A 15,803-nucleotide genomic window follows, 5' to 3' on the forward strand; every position below is an offset into this window, starting at 1 on the left:
TTCAGGATCTGACCTTCTAAAGAGCAGTCAGGGTTGATCTCCTCTAGGACTGACCGGTTTGATCACCTTGCAGTCCAGGGGACTTGCAGGAGTCTTCTCCAGCACCATAGTTCAAAGGCCTCAATTCTTTGGCGCTCAGCCTTTCTTATGGTCCAACCTTCACAGCCATACATTGCAATTGGGAAAACCATGGCCTTGACTATATGTACTTTTGTTGGCAGGGTGATGTCTCTGCTTTTTAGTATGCTGTCTAGATTTGCCACAGCTTTCCTCCCCAGGAGCAAGCATCTTTTAATTTCTGCAGTCCCCATTTGTGGTGATCTTGGAGCCCAGGAATATAAAATCTCTCACTACCTCCATTTTCCCCCCATCTATTTGCCAGGAATTGAGAGGGCCGGATGCCATGATCTTGGTTTTCTTAATGTGGAGTTTCAAGCCAACTTTTACTAACACATTAATATAATCAGTACAACATGTAAAATATCTCAAAATCTCTGCCATAGTAACACATATAGTTGCATCCTTTGATCAGAAGAAAATTCTACCTTTTCTAAAACAGATCACATATTTCTGACAACCACTAAACATCTGGAAAAATGTTTCCAATTTCTCAATATGATTCTTTTAGCCACCCTCCATTCTTGGTACAATCATAATTCCTGATGAACAGATTCTAAAGCTTAGTACAACATCACATTAACAACTTTATCATATGAAGATTTTCCAGTAAACCTATATTATGTACATCTTTTTTTATTTTTTTCGTTCAATCATATACAACACTCGGACTGCCTGGACAAGTCCCTGCAATTTTCTTGGCACGTTTTTGAGAAGTGGTTTGCCATTGCCTCTTTCCTAGATTTGAGGGAATGTGATTGGCCCAAAGTCACCCAGCTGGCTTCGTGCCCAATTCAGGATTAGAACTCAAGCTTTCCCATTTTCAAAGGAATACATGACCGTATCCCGTGGATTAATGAAACCTCACACTTTTTATACTTCCAGCACAGAAAACCTGATGTCCAAACTTTCAGATATTTGAAAGATACTTTGAGATACTTGCACCCTTTCCTAATCTCTTTTTATGCTTTATTGCCCTCTGAGTAGAGTGGAGCTATTTGAGTATCTTTACTGAACAACCAGAATAGGTTTTTTAATAAAATTTATACTTTGCAACTCAGAAGCCAGATATTACAGACCTAGAATATCTGATGGGTTCTGGCTTTAATGCATAACGTTAGTATTTTTTATCAGAATTTATCACTCAATTGTGTGTTTGAAGTAATACCTGACAAAATGTACACAATAACCTACATTCTAATAGGCAATGTAAACAATTCAATCAACAGAATTAAAACAACTTCTAGCAATAGCAAAGATATTTTAACAATTGTAGGTGTTTAAGTTCTGTGAAAATAAACATTAGGTTTAATTAAATTTAATTACTTTAAATAATTTAATTATAGTTAGAAAATAAGAGACAAGTCTTTCATAGGAAATTACGTCAAGGGCAAGTTGACAGCATGAATGGTCTATATGAGGTCTGAGATGATAAAGGGACTTGTGCTTTTTTATGGTAAAGTCTTAACTCTTACTTCTCAAGTTTAAAGATTAAAATGCGCTATCAGTTAGAATGGAAAACAGTACAGTGGCAAGGCAGAATCTTACTGCCATTTTGGGTAACATTCCTTGGTAACTAAAATCCCTTCTTTCAAAAGTCAATCAGGTGGAGTTAAGTAATTTTATGTAGGGAGAGTAATCCCCATATGACCTCTTCAGCATTAGATTCAGCATGTTCATTTCTAGTTAATAGGTGCTAATAGTTTGGACATCACTACCCCCATTTAGCAAAGTTGACAGAGATGGCAAATTCATATTTGATGCATAGCTTTCCCTAAATTAGTGTTCACCCAATGTGTTAAAGCATAACTGCCATTATTATTAATATTTGGCTATATTGTCCTTTTTCTTTCAAAGCAGTAAAGCTAATCAGTTATAATTTCAAGAGTTAAGTCAAGAATGTGTTGGGGTTTTCCCATATTTGTGTTGACAGTATTAGGTTTTTGACCTCAATGGAAAAAGTTACATTGACGTAGGATGCAGTGACAAGAAAGTGTGTTTCTATGTCTCAAACATTCTCAAGGTTTTTAAAAGTCTTGGTGCCGGCAGAGGCCTTTTGATATTTTGGTATTTCACTTGCAGTATGTCTCAAATCCAGCAAATACTTATACAGCTATATTTTGGACATCCTTTAACACAGGGGTGTCAAACTGTCGGCCCGCGGGCTGCTTGCATCATACAGAGGCCACAAAAAAAGTTACCATACGTAGCAACACGTTACATGACGTGCAAGTTTGACACCCGTGCTTTAACATAATCTTGTTTTGAAAGATCCTCTTTGCTCAAGGAAGAGCAATGGGTTTATTTTTTTTGGAAAAGGAAGTTACATAACCATTTGTACAAGCAAAGACATAAATATTGTAGAACCAAACAATTCTAACTGCAAATTTAACAAAAGGACTCTTAAGGAGTTGGGTTGACCACCAGCTCCCACTGGAGCAGATTTCCTAGTTATATCTATTGCTACTCTATTATTTTAGCATATATATTTTGCACACTCTGTTGTTACTTTAAACTATGTCCAGATACATACCCAGATCTGACAGACCATAATCTAATGAAGGAGAATATTTGTAGCTCAGGGTTGGTGCTCTCTGAGCTTGCTTGCTTTGTTGAAAACATTTCATTACCCTAACTAGGTAACATCATCAGTGCTAGTCTACCTAGTTAGAGTAATCAAATGTTTGCAAGAAAACAAGCAAGCTCAGAGAGCGCCAAGGACCTCTCAGACCATAATCTCTAGCAAGATAAAATTAGGAGAGAGGGAAGTTAATCTTTAGAAGCCTGACTCATTCATAATACAGTCCATGTACTGTGACTACAGCAAAAAGCGATGAATTTGTGAAAGTGGCTGAAGCAACGCTATCATTCTCCACATCCCAGAGGGACCGACTAGCAATGTGCAAGCCTTGGTTGGCCAGCTGGCCCAGAAAGACATTACACACAAGTTTGTAGCGTGGTGGGGTTAGATCTTTGACCCTGCTCCTGATGAGATCTGACAGGTTTTGGACCAACTGCCCACTATTTGCAGGATTGTATTTGACATCACTAAAGTAGCTGGCCAGAACTGACTCAAGAATCTGCTGTGTGCGTGAGGAATTAAATCTGTAACCTTTATCTGGCTGGATCTTGTAGGTGTTCTCATAGTGTGTCTCCTGAATGGGTTCAAAGAGTGGTAGCCCAGAAAAGCTTACTCGACCACAATGCATCCAGGGCCCAATAGAAAGACGCCTTCCTCCAGCAGCAAATGAATTTCTCCTACTTGAAAATGGGGCATTGAGGATGCTCATAATGGAGCTTCTCCGGGATGGCGGGAAGGGGCCTTTCCCTTCAATACTCTGCAGAGACAGTAATGGTCTGGGTGCCATATCTGAAGGCTGGGAGCTTTGGTGGAGAGGCAGTGATCCTCTCTTTGGATGGGTGGAATCAGTATCTTCTGAATCCATTACCTAATTGAAAGTTTCCTGGGATGTTGCCAGAGGCCAATCTACCATACCTCAGCAGTATAATCCTAGAAAAAAAAAGAGGCACACAGTTATATGATTTCTTTCTGGAACCTATTTTCCCAGAACTCATTCTTCTTTGCATATGTACGCAAAAATATATATCCTTAATTGTATTAAATATAATAGACTTCTTTTGTGGAATTATTTTTCGCTATATGTCCATTAATAAAATTGAAGGGATTACTGTTACATCTCCTATTATTAGATTTATTTACTTATTTATTATTAGCTACCCAACTCTAATGGACTGAATATTTTGAAAAGCACTCCAAATAAAGCAAACAAAACCTTGATTTATCTTCATTATATAAAATTGCATTACAAAATGAAATTATGTGATATACTCATTTGTTCATATATATTTTCTTCTATCTTGACAATCTTGGTGTTCTAATTCTCTATCATTATGAAAAATGTTTATGATTAAAAAATAAAACAAGCCTGGAATAAATAGGCTACTGCTAAAATCATAAAGCCAGTGAGAGAAGAATAACAGGCAAATATTTGATAAGCTTCCTTTAATTATTTAAATTGCAAAAGTTGATAAAAGCCAAATAAAAGAAATCAAGAATGCATTGTCACTCTTGTTGTAATAAACATCACTGCCATATAGAAATAGGTAAAGTCTTAATGTTACCAACATTCTTAAAAATTCAATTTTAAATTATTTTAAATATTATTATTTTAAATATTCTGTTTTCTTATAAATAGTATGGGTTAAGTATTTAAATAAATTCTATTGACACTAGGAATTTGATTTTATTTTTTTTGCAATTAGGGAATACTATCTTGATCACCTAATGCAAATTGTGGTATTTTTAAATTGTTTTCAAAGCTTTTTTATTCAATAATAAATGATAAATTATAATAAAGGAATATTTTCCACTCTAGATTTTTAGTACAAATTTTTGAAATATCTCTCTGTTCCCTATTTATCTACCCGGTTTAGCTTGGAATCACTAACCTGCATTTTGTACCTAGCATGCTTTCTCTGTTTTTAAACCTTCTTTGGATGGGTGGAAAAAGTTGCCTGCTATCTATATGATTATTGTTCTAATCAACAATGGAATGATTAAAACTTCCTCGGTGATAATACATTAAGATTAATTGATTATACAGGCACACAGTATATAAATTCTATAGCACACAAGAAAATCAGAACAGAATAGCCAGGCTGTAGTACGCTCTTGTTTTCCGAGGGGTGTTTTTCCAAGCAACCCCAGAGATAACATCCTTTTGCATTGTTCTGAAGCTATGGAATGCTGAATTTGGATCCCTTCTTCCTTCCTTCAGGGGAAATCTCTAGCCAGGTCTATGTTAGGCTAAAAGAAGGTTGAGTGGTTTGCAGCTCAATATGTTGTGTGAACCTAGGCAATGTAGTTCGCTACTCTGTCACAGGAACATAAGTTGTTGGCTTAGCACATAGTGGAACTATGATTCATATGGCATGCAAGCATAATCTTATTCTAGCGGTTTCCTGTGATTTAATTATTTTATATTGTAATTTTGGCTATGGATAGAAAGGCAGTGTATATGCTAAAATAATAAGTAACATACCTGGAAGCAATACAGACTAGAGGCTAGTAGGCTTCCTGGCAGGTGAGCTTTGCTGGATCTAAGACCTACAGCAGATTGCAAAGGCTTTTAATACTGTTATCTTGTTAAAGCTTGCTCAGGCTTGTTGCAGAAACCTGCTGGAGCCCTTACTACCCTGTCTTAATAAGTTTCTCCCTTGGCCATGGTAAATCATTGGCTCTTTGAAGTGACAGCTCAATGGGAAAGCCATCCAAAGGGCTGTAGTAGGGCTGGGCAACCTGCCATCCAAAATGTGTGATCCCCATGGAGACTGTATAATTTACATTATTTTTGCAGACTGGTGTCCGTGAAGAAGAATGTTAATGCCTCTCTGCATCTTGATGGCTTCTTCGATCCAGTAAAAGGATCTGGATCTGGACAAGTGACTCTTTAATGACTAGTTCAAGCTAAAATGTCCCCTCTCAGCAGGCTTCCCTGGAGTCTCTTATTTTACTTCAAAGTTTGTCTTTTGAATTTGAAGTAGTACTTTCATAGCTGCAGAAAGTTGATGAGCCAAACCAGATTTAATGCACACATGTCCTTATATAGGCAACTCCTTAACTGTTAGTTTACTTTGAAAAAAATCAAAGTAAACATTTTGATTCAGGTTTGTGAAATGTATCCTCAGTTTAAATAGATTTTCCAGTTTTATAAACTAGAAGGGATGTATTTTGATACTGCAGCTTTAACTATTCAGTGAGTTTTACTGGTAATATTCTTTTCAGGTGAACCCAATTAGTTTACAAGCTTAATAGATTCTTTTAAAAGATTTGTAACAAAAGTCAAAATGCCAAAAGCTTAAAAAAAGTGAATTTATTTAAAGAGGTACCTTGCAGCAATTTTGGGACGGCAGTTTCCAATTTTACCAACCAATTTTGGGTAATGCTTGAAGTTGCAGAAGGCTTAAAGTATGGAAATGTTAGGTACGAAAGATCAGGACCACATACATGCACAGGAATCAACTAATGGTTCATACTATTTTGGTGCTAGATAAGGTGAATAGAATTAAAAAGGAATTGAACACAGTCCGTTTGTGGCTACGTAGAGATTCTAGGCTGATTCCTCTTTTGACTCTTCCTCCAGGTTCTGCCACTCCTCCTACAGGAAGGATTAAAACTACATTCCAAGGCTTATGTATGATGTGGTCGCTCCTGACAGTTGTTTTCAGTACCAGGACTTGCTTAGAAGCTTATTATGTACAGCTACAATTTACTGAAGATTGATGAGAAACATTTTCTGGCAAATTTTTTTAGAAACATTTTATATATTTCTTATATTTTCTGATATGAACATAACATATGAAGTAAGCTTACTACCTTACCTTATTGTTGCTTTCTGAGTTGTCCTGATTTGTTAAATAGTCTTTGTTACTGTTTGTTAACAGAGTTGACCCATTCCAAACTGCATGTCTTGCAGTTTTTAAGTCCAGTTTCAAGCCAGATAGACATGCAGTTTGGAATGGGTCAACTCTGTTAATAAATAGTAATAAAGACTATTTAACCAATCAGGACAACTCAGAAAGCAACAATAAGGTAAGGTAGTGGCAAATGTCAAACATTTTTATGCTGATTGTTCTGCATTTTTGCAATCACCTTTCTATCTACTCAAACGTTCACTTTTTATTCAGGTTCATCCTAATTCTCCTATTAATTTTAACACTTATCTTTCTGGCCCCATATGACCACTCCTCCTTCCCTAACAATTTACTGCCGTGAATATATCCCCACTTAGCCACCAGTTTCCTTATCTGTTTAGCTGAAATTCATTTCTGCATTCTCTGCTGAAAGCATTATTTTATTTCTGGCACATCTTTGTTTGGCTACCTTTTGCTTACTGTACTTGGAGACCTTCTATAATAGGAGAGAAAGATTCAAGAAATTATGTGTTTATTTTATAGTGAAACATTTTTGTTGCTATGTGACACAGGGTTTCTCCAAGCATATCATTCCCTTTTAATTCTTTGCAGCCATTGTGTGTTTAGAGAAATGGTAAATCAAGATCCTCTGACAAGGCTTAAACTATGGTTCATGGCTTAGTAAAATATATGAACCAACTGCAATTTATTCAATAAACAATGATTAAATAAAGCCCAGTTTAACATTTGCAGATTTTATTCATGTGAAACTTTAAGAGAAGGGTACAAAATAAAGAGAGGGATAGAATCAAGACCAAAGGGATAGAACCAAGAGCATGTGAAGTGTTAGTTTCACTTTATAATGCCTAGGTAAGACCACACTAGCAGTATTGTATCCAGTTTTGGTTGCTACGATATAAAAAAGATGTTGAGACTCTAAAACGAGTGCAAAGAAGAGCAACAAAGATGATTAGGAGACTGGAGGCTAAAATATATGAAGAGTGATTGCAGGAACTGGGTATGCCTAGTTTAATGAAAACAAGGAGTAGCGGTGACATGATAGCAGTGTTCCAATATCTAAAGCAGTGATGGCGAACCTTTTAGAGACCGAGTGCCCAAACTGCAACCCAAACCCCACTTATGCATCGTCAAGTGCTGGGTGGGTGTGGCCCATTGGCTGGGTGTGGCCCATTGGCTGGGTGTGGCCAATTGGGTGGGCATGGCCAATTGGATGGGCATGGCTGCGGTGGTAACGGCAGACTGGGTGGGACTAAAAAGTTCAATCAATCAATTCCAACTTTGCAAGAACTTTTTTTTTCCACGAGAAGTTGAAATTGACTGATTGAACCTTTTTTTTTTTTGCACACGGCGGCGGAGGCCTAAAGCAAAAAGGTTTTATAAAACCCAGCTGAAGGCCTAGGACTGGGGCGACGGCGCACGTGCCCACAGAGAGGGCTCTGAGTGCCGCCTCTGGCACCCGTGACATAGGTTCGCCACCACTGATCTAAAGGGTTGCCACAAAGAACAGGGGGTCAACCTATTAACCAAAGCACCTGAAGGCAAGACAAGAAGCAATGGATAGAAACTAACCAAGGAGAGAACCAACCTAGAAATAAGGAGAAATTTCCTGCCCTCAGTGGGGCAACTTGCCTTCAGAAATTGTGAGTGCTCTATTAATGGAGATTTTTAAGAAGAGATTGATAACTATTTGTCTGAAATGGCATAGGGTCTCCTGCTTGACTAAGGGGTTGAACTAGAAGACCTCCAAGGTCCCTTCCAACTCTGTTATTCTGGTAGCAATAGTCCAGGGAAGAATTTGGTATTCTATTTCCACAACAATTCTTTCTTCTAAGTTGAACTGAGCTTGAAACAAATCTGACAGGAATTCATTAAGGAATGAAGCATCAGGATTTCACTACAAGTGTTTGTAATTGGCACATAGTTCAATATGTATGTGTTCAAAATACAAGGCTAACTCCATGATTACTGCTGCTTACAACATAACCTATTCCAATACTATCTTTGGTTGCTTCCCACCCTCTTTTAGCAAAGCCAAGTTTCAGTCATTATTGTACTAGATGGGTACACTGACCGTGATTTGATATTTCAAAATGTTTCCTGGATATTTCTTTTTAGACAAAAGAAATGCAAGGGCAGCAGGGGTGTGTGCATCTTACTGTGATCATGTAATTCCTTCCAATTAATCTGAACTGATTTCTTCACAAACATAAGAAACTCATTTTGACAGGTGTTAGCATTTAATTACCAGATATAGTTGTATTTATTGAATTGCATTGTACAGCTTGGTCTTGGGAAAAATTGTCTCTTAATTAGGATTTGATTAGCCAATAGAATCAACTAAAGGCAAGTAAAATGTGAAGTTTAATTAAGTAGTTGTCAGTAACAAGAGAGCTTGCTCAGTTTCATATTTTTTCAGATACAAAGCCAGTGCATGACAGGTCTTCAGCTAACCAAAGAGAGGGTTAGATTACAAAGGAGCAAAGAACTGTAATAACACATTCTCATATGACTTTCATCGAGCTGATGGCTAAATTCCACCAGATCAGCTTACTTTCATAGTTGGAATAAGCCAAGGCACTTTCCAGGGAGCCAAGATTAAATGAAACAACCTACTGGAAATTCATACAATTATCAGAGGCAGTTTCATAAGATGGTGTTTTAAAAGATGGTGTTTTATTCTGCACAATACAGTGACGAGAGTACATATGGGAAACAAAGTGAGCAGTGTTGTTTATAAGGATACTTATTCATGATCCTACTAGTTGTAATTTTTATAATAAGAACTGAAGAATGGACCTGCAGCAATGGATCCCTAGCCCATCTAGTCCAGCAGTCTATTCTCACAGTGACCAAGAATCCTACTAGTCTCTCAGCAGATGGTCTTCAGAGGAAGTTACTGGAAGGTTTGTATTGCCATCAAAGGTATTAGCTTTTGATCTTCATAATTTCCATGAATTAGTTCAACCTGTTTTTAAAGCCAGCCAAGCTAGTAGCCAGCATCACATCTTATGCCAATAGATTCCAAAGTTTAATTATGCATTGTGTAAAAAAATGTTTTCCTTTTGTCTATTCTAGTTCTTCCAGTATTCAGTTTCATTGGGCAACTTCTTGTTCTAGTATTTTGGAAAAAGGAAAGGAGCTTCTCTTTGTCCATTTTATCCACACCTTGCATGGTACCCTTCAGTCATGTTCACTCATGTTCACCTGACTGAGACCAAAAAACCCCAAGTGTTGCAACCTTTCCTCATAGGCAGTCTGCTCCAGCTGCTTTCTTTAAACAGATGATACTAGAATGTGAATAGTAAACATGTTGTAGGAAGCAGAAACTTTGGCATAATGTGTGCTTATAAATAATTCACCTAGATTTAGTTCAGTAGCATGGGATCCTAACACAGAAGAAGTAGTAACATCACTTAGGTTATGAAAGCAGTAATATTTGGGAAAACAGATGTTTGCTATGTCTGTCCGTCCCACTACAAACCCCCAAATGTGTTAACTTCAATTCCCACAATCCCTAAGTATCATTGCCAAAGGCTATTGTGTAGATTGAAGTCCAGTATACTTAGAAGACACAAATCTCTTTCAAACTGAGCTCAATCCTTGGAGACTTCACAAACAATCATGCTATTTTCTTGGCAGTGAAATGGAATTGTTTTGTCACTACTTTTTTCAGGATTATTTAAAACTTCTGACTCTAGCTTACAACCCAGGGGTTCATGGCTATCTCTCATCTGAGTATCAGTTAGGCCAGGGGTAGGCAACCTTGGCTCTTTTATGACTCGTGGACTACAACTCCCAGAATTCCTGAGCCAACATAGCTCAGCATGGAAACCTCTCCATTTCTCCTCAGCATGGCTGGCTCAGGGATTCTGAGAGTTGAAGTCCATGAATCATAAAAGAGCCAAGGTTGCCTACCCCTGAGTTAGCCTCTTCCAGATCAATCAGCGTTAGTTGGAAATCATCATGGAAAGCGGTCTACCAAAATATCTCCTCTGGATGATATCACCTTCATTATGTTACTTTATTCTAAACACTTGCTCTCTCATAATAGTTCTCCCTCCACATTACTGTATTTGTTGAGCTACTACAAAGTAAAGGGGTGAATGAGTTTGTTGCATTTGCATCCTATTACCTTCTCATTCCCAAAATTGATCTGCATGAACATGACCTAACTTGCACATAGATGTATAATGTGCCCCTTTGGTGTTGGAGAAGATACTTGAGAATATTGTGAACAGCCATGTAAACAACCAATAAAAGCCAGAATTCTTATTTGAGGTACAGATGACCAGACTTAAATTATCCTACTTTGCATACATTATGCAAAGCCCTAGTTTTTTGGAGAACGTTCTAATGCTGGAAAAGTTGGAAGGGAAGAGGAGAATAACCAGGAGCAAGCAAAGTTATAATGGCAATGAGTGCACAGTTGAAAGAGCTGAAGGCCCAGGCTAGGGTCAGATCATCATGGAGAACATGTATCTATGTGGTCACTAAGAGTCGACATTGACTTGATGGCATCTAATCTAATCTAATCTAATCTAATCTAATCTAATCTAAATCCAATTTAATCTAATCTAAATCCAATCTAATCTGGAAACAATATGAAATTCCTTAGCAGGAATTCCATCCCATTCCATGCAGAGAGGTATTGTTTTAATTTTGTTGACATAATAGCTGGCAGTTAGATGACATCTCAGTTCCAAGCATGAACTTTTTCCAGACATTGAGCTGGTTCTGAGCACAAAGCCCATACGTGCAATTTCCCCAGGTAAGGAGAAGAGCCTATTTGTTTTCTTTACAACAATCCTTACCCCTGGTTGAATGATTTCTCTGAGCCTGCTCTTGGGATTCCTTCCCAGTTTTTGCAACAGCCTTTTCCTTCTATAATTTTGTGATCCCTCCCACAACAGCTGGATATTAGGGCCTTGGCAGCTGCCTGTTGCCCGGCAACAGAAGTGTTGCTTTCCGCTTCTTTGGCCTTTCTCTGCATTCCTGCCTTGCCGCTGAGGCTCCAGCCAGCCGTGTCGATTCTCAGTATTATCGCGATTGCAAGCAATAAACCAAAACCAAGGGAACTCGCACAAAGTCAGTGTTTGGCTGCCCTTCCCTGCCAGGGCCGACCTATGGCCGCCGCCTCTGGCTCGGTTCGCCTGCTGGGGGATCCATCTGCTTTTGCTGCCGCCCTCAAGACTCTCATCAACAACCCCCAGTTCAGGTAAGCGTGCCAGCCAATTTGCCTGCCTGCCTGCCTGCTGTGGGAATCAGCCCGAAGAACGGGCAGGGATGATCATGTGACCGGGAAGGAAGGCAAGCCCGTTCCATTAGGCTTGTTGGAAAAGTTAATACGTTATCACAAAAGTTAATACGTTATCACGTTATCACAAAGAAACAAGAGACGAATTTCCCTGACTTTGCACCGCAATGAACGTGCTTGGTTCTTTGAATCTCTCCAGATCACAACTATGTCTCTGATTTGACAAGAGAGTTTCTTTCCGGCCCTACGTGGCTTCAGTTTATAAAGAAATTCTGGGTTTGCAGTAAAATTGCATACAAAGGCAAATGGTATAGTGTGTGTGGTCTTCTTTCCTTTGGGCCCTGCTTCTTTAGTAAAAAGAAACGACTCTTTGCAAGAAACGGATGCCCTCTTTTCAAAATAGCATTGATTTTATAATCTTTCTAGTTGTAAGCATGGAAGGGAAAGAGTGAGTCACACGACTGTTTTGAAAGAGTTGTCCTGTAGATGCCAAAAGATTTGGATCAGCTGTTTTGAAGACTATTGTGAGAAATGACAATGAAAGTATCTCTTTACAGATATGCATTGTGAAACCTGAAATTTTAATTTTAATTTATTACATTTATAGGCCATACATCTTGCCTAGAGGTGACTCTAAGTGGTTTACAACAGAGTAAAAGCAACAAGATAAAATATTAAAATATTAAGATCATAAATATCCACATTAAAATTAACAAAGGTAGCAAGGATGGGAGCAAAATAAAAACGGGATGAAGGTGGAAACTTCTGTAGTCCATTAACAACTCAAGTATGACAAGTTCCCATCGGGGGCCCAGGCCAATTGTCAGAGCCAGGTTTTTAAGGCCCCTATGGAAGGCCAAGAAGTGCAGATCTTACCTCAAGGGGTGCAGTGTTCCAAAGTGTGGGAACCATGGCAGAAAGGGCTATTTTCCCAACCTACCAGTGGAATTCCTTGACTGATGGGGTCTCCAGCATGTCCCTTCTGCCAGCATAGGTCAGGCAAGCCCATCCCATTGGGGTAAAATGGTTCCTCAAATAACACGGACCCATGCAATTAAGGGCTTTTAAGTAATAACAAACATCTTGAATTGGACCCCGAAGCAAACTGGCAACCAGTGCACTCGTGTAACAACATGGGTCACCCTAGGGGGCCCAAAAACAGTCCACATAGCTGCATTCTGCACCAACAGTAGCTTCTGAATCCTCTTCAAAGGTAGCCCCATGTAGAGCATGTTGCAACAGTCCAGCATGAATGATTCGATGCACAGTTACATGAATTTATTGTCCATTGACAGCCTAAAATATGAGAGTTAGTAGCTCTCAAGTATCATTGCTACTACTTTGTCCTAGATAATTATTTCAAGTCAATTAAACTACAGTGTGTTAAACACCTCTTATAATCTATTCACAGCACTTGTTCTATAACCACAAGAGTCTGTAGGAAAAGGGCAAGTGGCAAAATGTGCCTTCTGATGTGACAGACTCTCAATTTCTTAGGTACTTGTGGTACAAGTATAAAAGAGTGGCGTTTTGATGATGCACATGTTGGCATTTTGATGTAATTGCTGCTGGAAACAGACATCTATAATTAAAATATCAGGTTTTGACAAAACCAACTAATACATTTTTCCTAAATGGGAATTTGAATTACAATGTTAGTATCCAGAGATCATTTATATGCCTTATTCTAAGTAGCAGGCTTTTTCAGCAATCGGGGTGAACAAGCCTGTCACTTAGAATAAAGAAAATACAATGTATTGTATACTGTAAATCTAGCTACTGTGGTTATAGTTTATTCAGTAATTCATGATGAGGTAAATCGGGTAGTGTATTTATTGTGCTTAGTGTACTGTAGCATCTTGACTATGCTATAATGTGATTTGATTTTGACTGATACAAAATTCAAAGAAAAAAATAAATTATATGTTATGGACACAAAACCATTGATTCCAGTACTTTTGAGATTATTTTGCAATATATTGCATATTGGTAATATCATTGTGTGATTGTTATTAGATTGTGTGATTGTTGTTAGATTTGGAATTAAAGTCATATCATAACTCTTAACGGTATAGACAGCCAATTGTCTCTATAAGCTAAGAGGCTTATAACTAGACCTAGATTTAGGTTAAAAGTTACGTAGCTGAATTTCCTGTTTCTCTGTTTCACAGTGTACAACAGGGTCAGCCAACAGAAGAATGAAATGTCAATCTGTGGGAAGATCAAAGGCCTAAACTGTGATCTAGTAAAAGTTTTAAGAAGGCAGTTCTTTTCAAGATATTCAATCTATTTAAAGCATTCAAGAGAATAATGATTAACATTGATGAGAACCAACTGCTAATGCTAGATAGACCATATATTGAATGTTCCCTTCTACCTTTTCCATAATGAAAATATTTTGTCTTGCTTTTTTGAGCTATCTTGATCCATGTTTTCTGACTATATTCCAAATGGTGCTGCTGTGACAATACTCAGATTGTATGTGTCTGCTCTTCAGTGGTACTATATAATGATAATTGATACTGTTTCTGGTGCAACAGATCATTTGAATCTAATGATCCTAAAATATATAACTGCCTGATCTGCAGCACTGCTTGGAAAGCAGAAAGTACATGAGGCTCTACTCATTAAATTAGTGAGGTTATTGCCTCATTTTTATTTTTTCTGCTTGCAATGTGTTCTGATCTTGTTATATACTTATTCATTATTTGGTATTCTCTTGCTATTTTTTGTTGAAGGCAGCATGACTATTCAATGAGTTTTGTTATCTGATGCAGAATAGGAAATTTGTTCCTTCTTGAGTTAAATTGTTTAATCTCTAAATTCAAGTATAATATGATCATTTTTTCAATTTTAACCAATTCCTCACTGCTGGTAAGGATTAGGTCAAGAATACTAGATTCACTTGTTCTTCTACCTGTTAACAATGAAGTTGTCAACAAAAGGGAAGAAGAATTTCTTGGAATTTTGACTCTTGGTAGAGATAGATTCTCAGAAGATGTAAAAATAAAAAAATAAATAGAATCCCTCATTATCACTGATGCATGTCTCTTTGAAAGTGAGGCATTTTATTTATATTTATTTATTTGACTGCCCAGGCAGGCTATAACAAATTCCCTCTACGGCAGAAGTCCCCAACCTTTTGGGCACCAGGGATTGGTTCCGTGGAGAGAGGTTTTTCTGCACACTGGAGGGTGGGTGGTTTTGTATGCTGCCTGCATCCCACAGATGGGGCTTTGCTTGTGTGTGCAGACGAGTTGCTGGCATACTGTGGTACCGGTCCATGGACTGGGGGTTGGGGACCTCTGCTCTATGGTATTACTTTTGTTTTTTTTCTCACGTTTTATTTTTTCAATAAATCCCCACTTTCAACAAGGTGTTACATACTCTGATTTTTTAATTTCTAGATTTTTTCCCCCTTGTATTCAGTGAACACTCCATTCCTTCTGTTGCATCTTCTCCTATTGTGTACATTCTAGCCTTCCAATACTATGTATCAATCATGAGTATCATCCCACCAAGTTTCAGTGATATCTGTCACATTATAGCTATCTTCCTGAGAGAAGATAAATTGTCTATTTCTCCCTGTTGAATTATCATCCTATAAAATTTGGGGTCCTTCTTCTGGCCTTGTGTTTCTCCCATTGTATTCTGTTTTTTTTTATCCCAATCTTTGATTGGATATTCGGTTTTTGGTTTTTGCCAACCTCCATCTTTTATTTTAGTTTAGTGCCTTGATGAGAGTGATAAAGCATCTGGCAAACATTTTCTCCTCAGGTTCTACAGGTGAAACTCGAAAAATTAGAATATCGTGCAAAAGTTCATTTATTTCAGTAATGCAACTTAAAAGGTGAACCTAATATATGAGATAGACTCATTACATGCAAAGCAAGATAGTTCAAGCCGTGATGTGTCATAACTGTGATGATTATGGCTTACAGCTCATGAAAACCCCAAATCCACAATCTCAGAAAAT

General features: G+C 37.9%; 2 protein-coding genes across 2 annotated transcripts in view; one reads left to right on the forward strand and one right to left on the reverse strand.

Moving 5' to 3' along the window:
• Positions 1-2,906: 2,906 nt before the first annotated feature.
• Positions 2,907-3,563, reverse strand: TCTEX1D4 (Tctex1 domain containing 4). The gene has a single exon (XM_015811382.1). It carries the CDS (start codon positions 3,561-3,563, stop codon positions 2,907-2,909), a length of 657 nt encoding a protein of 218 aa, XP_015666868.1.
• Positions 3,564-11,696: 8,133 nt separating this feature from the next.
• BTBD19 (BTB domain containing 19) overlaps positions 11,697-15,803 on the forward strand; it is a 50,328-nt gene continuing 46,221 nt past the window's right edge. The window contains exon 1 of the mRNA XM_029283213.1: positions 11,697-11,788. Within this exon, the coding sequence (XP_029139046.1) occupies positions 11,697-11,788 (92 nt within the window). The remainder of the gene's footprint in view (positions 11,789-15,803) is intronic.

The sequence above is a fragment of the Protobothrops mucrosquamatus genome, unplaced genomic scaffold, assembly GCF_001527695.2.
Source record: "Protobothrops mucrosquamatus isolate PMUCROS unplaced genomic scaffold, P.Mucros_1.0 scaffold39, whole genome shotgun sequence".
NCBI lineage: Eukaryota > Metazoa > Chordata > Lepidosauria > Squamata > Viperidae > Protobothrops > Protobothrops mucrosquamatus.